This window comes from Salmo salar, chromosome 12, assembly GCF_965601325.2.
Source record: "Salmo salar chromosome 12, fSalSal1, whole genome shotgun sequence".
Lineage (NCBI taxonomy): Eukaryota > Metazoa > Chordata > Actinopteri > Salmoniformes > Salmonidae > Salmo > Salmo salar.
The window spans coordinates 22,165,627-22,175,000 of NC_138302.1; the positions used below are offsets into that span (position 1 = coordinate 22,165,627).

Sequence of the window (9,374 nt, forward strand, 5' to 3'; positions counted from 1 at the left end):
GACCTGAGGTCAACATACCCCCATCCCCCTACCTCTGGCTTCCAGTGGGGAGACCTGAGTTCAACCTACCCTCGCTCCCCCTACCTCTGGCTTCTAGTGGGGAGACCTGAGGTCAACCTACCCCCGCTCCCCCTACCTCTGTCTTCTAGTGGGGAGACCTGAGGTCAACATACCCCCATCCCCCTACCTCTGGCTTCTAGTGGGGAGACCTGAGGTCAACCTACCCCCGATCCCCCTACCTCTGGCTTCTAGTGGGGAGACCTGAGGTCAACCTACCCCCCATCCCCCTACCTCTGGCTTCCAGTGGGGAGACCTGATGTCAACATACACCCGCTCCCCCTACCTCTGGCTTCCAGTGAGGAGACCTGAGGTCAACCTACCCCCGCTTTCCTTACCTCTGGCTTCCAGTGGGGAGACCTGAGGTCAACCTACCCCCGCTCCCCCTACCTCTGGCTTCTAGTGGGGAGACCTGAGGTCAACCTACCCCCATCCCCCTACCTCTGGCTTCTAGTGGGGAGACCTGAGGTCAACATACTCCGCTCCCCCTACCTCTGGCTTCCAGTGGGGAGACCTGAGGTCAACCTACCCTCGCTCCCCCTACCTCTGGCTTCTAGTGGGGAGACCTGAGGTCAACATACCCCCGCTCCCCCTACCTCTGGCTTCCAGTGGGGAGACCTGAGGTCAACCTACCCCCATCCCCCTACCTCTGGCTTCCAGTGGGGAGACCTGAGGTCAACCTACCCCTGCTCCCCCTACCTCTGTCTTCCAGTGGGGAGACCTGAGGTCAACCTACCCCCATCCCCCTACCTCTGGCTTCCAGTGGGGAGACCTGAGGTCAACATACCCCCGCTCCCCCTACCTCTGTCTTCCAGTGGGGAGACCTGAGGTCAACCTACCCCCATCCCCCTACCTCTGGCTTCCAGTGGGGAGACCTGAGGTCAACCTACCCCCATCCCCCTACCTCTGGCTTCCAGTGGGGAGACCTGAGGTCAACCTACCCCCGCTCCCCCTACCTCTGTCTTCCAGTGGGGAGACGTGAGGTCAACCTACCCCCATCCCCCTTCCTCTGGCTTCTAGTGGGGAGACCTGAGGTCAACCTACCCTCGCTCCCCCTACCTCTGGCTTCCAGTGGGGAGACCTGAGGTCAACCTACCCCCATCCCCCTACCTCTGGCTTCTAGTGGGGAGACCTGAGGTCAACATACCCCCATCCACCTACCTCTGGCTTCCAGTGGGGAGACATGAGGTCAACCTACCCTCGCTCCCCCTACCTCTGTCTTCCAGTGGGGAGACCTGAGGTCAACCTACCCCCGCTCCCCCTACCTCTGTCTTCCAGTGGGGAGACCTGAGGTCAACCTACCCTCGCTCCCCCTACCTCTGGCTTCCAGTGGGGAGACCTGAGGTCAACCTACCCCCATCCCCCTTCCTCTGGCTTCTAGTGGGGAGACCTGAGGTCAACCTACCCCCGCTCCCCCTACCTCTGGCTTCCAGTGGGGAGACCTGAGGTCTACCCCCATCCCCCTACCTCTGGCTTCTAGTGGGGAGACCTGAGGTCAACATACCCCCATCCCCCTACCTCTGGCTTCCAGTGGGGAGACCTGAGGTCAACCTACCCTCGCTCCCCCTACCTCTGTCTTCCAGTGGGGAGACCTGAGGTCAACCTACCCTCACTCCCCCTACCTCTGGCTTCTAGTGGGGAGACCTGAGGTCACCCTCCCCCTGCTCCCCCTACCTCTGGCTTCCAGTGGGGAGACCTGAGGTCAACCTACCCCCATCCCCCTACCTCTGGCTTCTAGTGGGGAGACCTGAGGTCAACATACCCCCATCCCCCTACCTCTGGCTTCCAGTGGGGAGACCTGAGGTCAACCTACCCTCGCTCCCCCTACCTCTGTCTTCCAGTGGGGAGACCTGAGGTCAACCTACCCTCGCTCCCCCTACCTCTGGCTTCTAGTGGGGAGACCTGAGGTTACCCTACCCCCGCTCCCCCTACCTCTGTCTTCTAGTGGGGAGACCTGAGGTCAACATACCCCCGCTCCCCCTACCTCTGGCTTCTAGTGGGGAGACCTGAGGTCAACCTACCCCCGATCCCCCTACCTCTGGCTTCTAGTGGGGAGACCTGAGGTCAACCTACCCCCCATCCCCCTACCTCTGGCTTCCAGTGGGGAGACCTGAGGTCAACATACCCCCGCTCCCCCTACCTCTGGCTTCCAGTGAGGAGACCTGAGGTCAACCTACCCCCGCTTTCCTTACCTCTGGCTTCCAGTGGGGAGACCTGAGGTCAACCTACCCCCGCTCCCCCTACCTCTGGCTTCTAGTGGGGAGACCTGAGGTCAACCTACCCCCATCCCCCTACCTCTGGCTTCTAGTGGGGAGACCTGAGGTCAACATACTCCGCTCCCCCTACCTCTGGCTTCCAGTGGGGAGACCTGAGGTCAACCTACCCTCGCTCCCCCTTCCTCTGGCTTCTAGTGGGGAGACCTGAGGTCAACCTACCCCCGCTCCCCCTACCTCTGGCTTCCAGTGGGGAGACCTGAGGTCAACCTACCCCCATCCCCCTACCTCTGGCTTCTAGTGGGGAGACCTGAGGTCAACATACCCCCATCCCCCTACCTCTGGCTTCCAGTGGGGAGACCTGAGGTCAACCTACCCCTGCTCCCCCTACCTCTGTCTTCCAGTGGGGAGACCTGAGGTCAACCTACCCCCATCCCCCTACCTCTGGCTTCTAGTGGGGAGACCTGAGGTCAACATACCCCCATCCACCTACCTCTGGCTTCCAGTGGGGAGACCTGAGGTCAACCTACCCTCGCTCCCCCTACCTCTGGCTTCCAGTGGGGAGACCTGAGGTCAACCTACCCCCATCCCCCTACCTCTGGCTTCCAGTGGGGAGACCTGAGGTCAACCTACCCCCGCTCCCCCTACCTCTGTCTTCCAGTGGGGAGACCTGAGGTCAACCTACCCCCATCCCCCTTCCTCTGGCTTCTAGTGGGGAGACCTGAGGTCAACCTACCCTCGCTCCCCCTACCTCTGGCTTCCAGTGGGGAGACCTGAGGTCAACCTACCCCCATCCCCCTACCTCTGGCTTCTAGTGGGGAGACCTGAGGTCAACATACCCCCATCCACCTACCTCTGGCTTCCAGTGGGGAGACCTGAGGTCAACCTACCCTCGCTCCCCCTACCTCTGTCTTCCAGTGGGGAGACCTGAGGTCAACATACCCCGCTCCCCCTACCTCTGTCTTCCAGTGGGGAGACCTGAGGTCAACCTACCCCCATCCCCCTACCTCTGGCTTCCAGTGGGGAGACCTGAGGTCAACCTACCCCCATCCCCCTTCCTCTGGCTTCTAGTGGGGAGACCTGAGGTCAACCTACCCTTGCTCCCCCTACCTCTGGCTTCCAGTGGGGAGACCTGAGGTCAACCTACCCCCATCCCCCTACCTCTGGCTTCTAGTGGGGAGACCTGAGGTCAACATACCCCCATCCACCTACCTCTGGCTTCCAGTGGGGAGACCTGAGGTCAACCTACCCTCGCTCCCCCTACCTCTGTCTTCCAGTGGGGAGACCTGAGGTCAACCTACCCCCGCTCCCCCTACCTCTGTCTTCCAGTGGGGAGACCTGAGGTCAACCTACCCTCGCTCCCCCTACCTCTGTCTTCCAGTGGGGAGACCTGAGGTCAACCTACCCCCATCCCCCTACCTCTGTCTTCCAGTGGGGAGACCTGAGGTCAACCTACCCCCGCTCCCCCTACCTCTGTCTTCCAGTGGGGAGACTTGAGGTCAACCTACCCCCGCTCCCCCTACCTCTGGCTTCCAGTGGGGAGACCTGAGGTCAACCTACCCCCATCCCCCTTCCTCTGGCTTCTAGTGGGGAGACCTGAGGTCAACCTACCCCCCATCCCCCTACCTCTGGCTTCCAGTGGGGAGACCTGAGGTCAACATACCGCCGCTCCCCCTACCTCTGGCTTCCAGTGAGGAGACCTGAGGTCAACCTACCCCCGCTTTCCTTACCTCTGGCTTCCAGTGGGGAGACCTGAGGTCAACCTACCCCCGCTCCCCCTACCTCTGGCTTCTAGTGGGGAGACCTGAGGTCAACCTACCCCCATCCCCCTACCTCTGGCTTCTAGTGGGGAGACCTGAGGTCAACATACTCCGCTCCCCCTACCTCTGGCTTCCAGTGGGGAGACCTGAGGTCAACCTACCCTCGCTCCCCCTACCTCTGGCTTCTAGTGGGGAGACCTGAGGTCAACATACCCCCGCTCCCCTACCTCTGGCTTCCAGTGGGGAGACCTGAGGTCAACCTACCCCCGCTCCCCCTACCTCTGGCTTCTAGTGGGGAGACCTGAGGTCAACATACCCCCGCTCCCCCTACCTCTGTCTTCCAGTGGGGAGACCTGAGGTCAACCTACCCCCATCCCCCTACCTCTGGCTTCCAGTGGGGAGACCTGAGGTCAACCTACCCCCGCTCCCCCTACCTCTGTCTTCCAGTGGGGAGACCTGAGGTCAACCTACCCCCATCCCCCTTCCTCTGGCTTCTAGTGGGGAGACCTGAGGTCAACCTACCCTCGCTCCCCCTACCTCTGGCTTCCAGTGGGGAGACCTGAGGTCAACCTACCCCCATCCCCCTACCTCTGGCTTCTAGTGGGGAGACCTGAGGTCAACATACCCCCATCCACCTACCTCTGGCTTCCAGTGGGGAGACCTGAGGTCAACCTACCCTCGCTCCCCCTACCTCTGTCTTCCTGTGGGGAGACCTGAGGTCAACCTACCCCCGCTCCCCCTACCTCTGTCTTCCAGTGGGGAGACCTGAGGTCAACCTACCCTCGCTCCCCCTACCTCTGGCTTCCAGTGGGGAGACCTGAGGTCAACCTACCCCCATCCCCCTTCCTCTGGCTTCTAGTGGGGAGACCTGAGGTCAACCTACCCCCGCTCCCCCTACCTCTGGCTTCCAGTGGGGAGACCTGAGGTCAACCTACCCCCATCCCCCTACCTCTGGCTTCTAGTGGGGAGACCTGAGGTCAACATACCCCCATCCCCCTACCTCTGGCTTCCAGTGGGGAGACCTGAGGTCAACCTACCCTCGCTCCCCCTACCTCTGTCTTCCAGTGGGGAGACCTGAGGTCAACCTACCCTCACTCCCCCTACCTCTGGCTTCTAGTGGGGAGACCTGAGGTCACCCTCCCCCCGCTCCCCCTACCTCTGGCTTCCAGTGGGGAGACCTGAGGTCAACCTACCCCCATCCCCCTACCTCTGGCTTCTAGTGGGGAGACCTGAGGTCAACATACCCCCATCCCCCTACCTGGGTCTTCTAGTGGGGAGACCTGAGGTCAACATACCCCCGCTCCCCCTACCTCTGGCTTCTAGTGGGGAGACCTGAGGTCAACCTACCCCCATCCCCCTACCTCTGGCTTCCAGTGGGGAGACCTGAGGTCAACCTACCCTCGCCCCTCCCTACCTCTGGCTTCTAGTGGGGAGACCTGAGGTCAACCTACCCCCGCCCCCCCCCTACCTCTGGCTTCTAGTGGGGAGACCTGAGGTCAACCTACCCCCGCTTCCCCTACCTCTGGCTTCTAGTGGGGAGACCTGAGGTCAACCTACCCCCGCCCCCTTCCATCTCGTACTTCTGAGTGGGAGACCTTCCCAGGCAGTAGCCTGCCAAGCTCACAAACTAGCATCAGGGCCCCCACTCCGACAAGGTTAATTGACCCACAGTCCCACACGGTGACATGATATCATTGACGTGACGTTCAAATGAGTGATAGAAATCCGATCGCACAAATGTCACCATTCGGAATATTTTTTTGCCCCCATGCCGCCCCCGGCAAGATACCACCCTGGGCGGCTGCCCATGTCACCTATGCCTAAATCCACCACTGCATACACATATACTTTCTCTCTCTCTCTCACACACACACACACACACAGTCTCTCTCTCTCTCACACACACACACACACATACTCTCTCTCTCCAACACACACACACCTTAAATATTATTTCCATGAACTGTTAAATTGAGTTCCACAAATATCCTACTCTTTTAATAATGTGAATAAAAATGAAATATATTCATTTAATTAAAAGACTCATGCAAATATAATCGGTATTATTTACTTCATTACATTAAAATGGAATATTGTAGTAACTTGTGTTTGTGTCTGTTATTATTGTATACTATTGGTTATTATTCGTTTATTATGGGGAATTACTGTATTATAAGCAATAATCTGTATGCGCCTTTATTATTAGTATGTATTGTGCGTTTATTATGGTGAATTAGGTAGTTGAAGTCATACGGTAAAGGGAGACGGGTTGACGTCAGGGTTTGTATTTACATGGATCCCTAAAACGCTTTCTGATGTGGTCTACTCTCGTAACTAGCTCCCGTATGGAATGGATGACCTATCGGAAGCCTAGGCTATTCCTGTAAGACCTGAGCGCAACCGCTCCCCGTCACATACACAAACAACCAACCGGAAATCACCGGGAATCAGGGAGTGCCTTTTTTTGGTTTCTTTTCTTTTACGGAGAAATAGTCTACAGAGGCTCGAGAGGGAGAACATACGAAAACTCCTCGCCGATATGGCAGAGGCGAATATCTCGGTAACAGAGAGCCAGTTCAGGTGCCCTATTTGCCTGGATATCTTGAAGGATCCGGTGTCCATTCCGTGCGGACACACCTACTGCATGGCATGCATGAACTGTTATTGGGACCAAACCGACCTTGGTCACTACAGTTGTCCGCAATGTCGGGAAGTGTTCATACCACGACCTGTGCTACGGCGGAACACGGTGCTACAAGAGGTAGTGGACAAACTCAAACTGAACGAACTGGCTACGGCGCCGGAGTTGTATCAATGCGGCGTAGGGGACGTTCCGTGCGACTTCTGCCCGGTTCAGAACAAACTGAAAGCGCTCAAGTCGTGTCTGGTGTGCTTGGCGTCTTTCTGCGAGCTCCACGTCTTGCCGCATCGCGACGTGGGGACGTTGCGGCGGCATAAACTTGTTGCCGCGGTGGAGAGCTTGGCGGAAAGGCTGTGCGCGCAGCACCGTTTGGGCCTGGAGCAGTGCGGCGACGGGGGCGATGCGGTGGAGTGGAGCGGCGACTGTATGCTGTGCGAATCTGACCAAGAGGAACTGCACAGCATCGACGAGCAAAGGGCGCGGAAGCAGGTAGTAATAATAATCATAATACATGGGACTTATATAGCGCTTTTCAAGGACCTTTACAATTTTGCAACACCTACTCATCACTCTGGTGGTGTACAAACTCTTAGCCTGGTCCCAGACGTGTTTGGGCTCTTGCCAACTCCATTACACATTGCCAAGCCGAACATTGTTGGCATGACAATGAGAGTCAGAGTTGGCACCCTAGTATGTCTATGTTTGGCACAAAACATGTATGTACCCTGCAGGCTAACAAACTGCCACTATCCCTAACAACTGAATAGAGGATAAATAACCTATGCAATATAGCTGCCTATGAATATGATTGATTGTGACAGATGACATTCCTCTGCACCAGTTTGATGCAGGTTAGTTAGGTCACTGGGAAACACCCCACTGTGCCTCCTCTACTGTGGACAGGCAATACTATCTGGGGTATCGCTCCCATACCAGGGGAGAAGTAGGTAGGTGCTGTAGGTGTATGTCACTAATGGGGCTATAGTGTTGCTACGCCACTAATGCTGCTCTACTCATAGAGACTGGAGTACTGCTGACCAAGATTCATTGTCCACTATATAAGTATATGCAATATACACTGAGTGTGCAAACCATTAGGAACATGCTCTTTCCATGACATAGACTGACCAGGTGAATCCAGGTGAAAGCTATGATCCCTTATTGATGTCACTTGTTAAATCCACTTCAATCAGTGTAGATGAAGGGGAGGAGACAGGTTAATGAAGGATTTTTAAGCCTTGAGGCAATTGAGACATGGATTGTGTATATGTGCCTTTCAGAGGGTGAATGGGCAAGACAAAAGACAGGAGTTCCTTTGAACGGGGTGTGGTACTAAGTGCCACAGTGGTTTGAGTGTGTCAAGAACTGCAACACTGCTGGGTTTTTCACGCTTTCCCGTGTGTGTCAAGAATGGTCCACCGAAAGGACATCCAGCCAACTTGACACAACTGTGGGAAGCATTGGAGTAAACATGGACCAGCATCCCTGTGAAACGTTTTCAACACTTTGTAATCCATGTCCTGACGAATTAAGGTTGTTCTGAGGGCAAAAGGGAGTGCAACTCAATATTAGGAAGGTGTCGTATGCCAAGGTGAGTCGATCATTTGTTTCCCTTTCCCCTACCCCTTCTTTCCATCTCTCTCTCTCTCTCTCTCTCTCTCTCTCTCTCTCTCTCTCTCTCTCTCTCTCTCTCTCTCTCTCTCTCTCTCTCTCTCTCTCTCTCTCTCTCTCTCTCTCTCAGGTTCAGTTGCAGGATTCTCAGAGGTCAGTACAGGGAAGGATCAGCATTAGAGAGAGGGAGCTGGGAGAGTTTCAACAGAGCATAGAGGCCGTCAAGGTGGGGTTCACACACACACACACACACACACACACACACACACACACACACACACACACACACACACACACACACACACACACACAGAGAGAGAGTGACACAGAAACACAAAGCAGAGTGAATAGTAATCAGATTAAAAGGCTTTTAGTGCGGAGTCAGACTGCAGTACAGACAGTCGCCCCGGAACTTAAAACTGCTGCTATCTGGAAGTTTACTTTATTCATTAAACCATTTCAAAAACAAGCACACATAAAACTAGAATAAGCCATACATGCACATGAGTAAAATCTGGAGGATAACACACAATAAAGTCTGGGACTTATTTCCATTGTTAAATCCTGGAGGATAACACACAATAAAGTCTGGGACTTATTTCCATTGTTAAATCCTGGAGGATAACACACAATAAAGTCTGGGACTTATTTCCATTGTTAAATCCTGTAGGATAACACACAATAAAGTCTGGGACTTATTTCCATTGTTAAATCCTGGAGGATAACACACAATAAAGTCTGGGACTTATTTCCATTGTTAAATCCTGGAGGATAACACACAATAAAGTCTGGGACTTATTTCCATTGTTAAATCATGGAGGATAACACACAATAAAGTCTGGGACTTATTTCCATTGTTAAAGCATGGAGGATAACACACAATAAAGTCTGGGACTTATTTCCATTGTTAAATCCTGGAGGATAACGCACAATAAAGTCTGGGACTTATTTCCATTGTTAAAGCATGGAGGATAACACACAATAAAGTCTGGGACTTATTTCCATTGTTAAAGCATGGAGGATAACACACAATAAAGTCTGGGACTTATTTCCATTGTTAAATCCTGGAGGATAACGCACAATAAAGTCTGG

The 9,374-nt window shown here is 54.9% G+C and overlaps 1 protein-coding gene across 2 annotated transcripts in view; it reads left to right on the top strand.

The window, feature by feature from the left end:
- The first annotated feature begins 6,288 nt into the window (after positions 1-6,288).
- Positions 6,289-9,374, top strand: part of LOC106593677 (E3 ubiquitin-protein ligase TRIM47) — a 9,743-nt gene continuing 6,657 nt past the window's right edge. For both annotated transcript variants that reach the window (XM_014185053.3, XM_014185057.3), the window contains exons 1-2: positions 6,289-7,160; positions 8,413-8,508. In XM_014185053.3, coding sequence (XP_014040528.1) covers positions 6,570-7,160; positions 8,413-8,508 — 687 coding nt within the window. In that variant the 5' untranslated portion in view covers positions 6,289-6,569. The remainder of the gene's footprint in view (positions 7,161-8,412; positions 8,509-9,374) is intronic.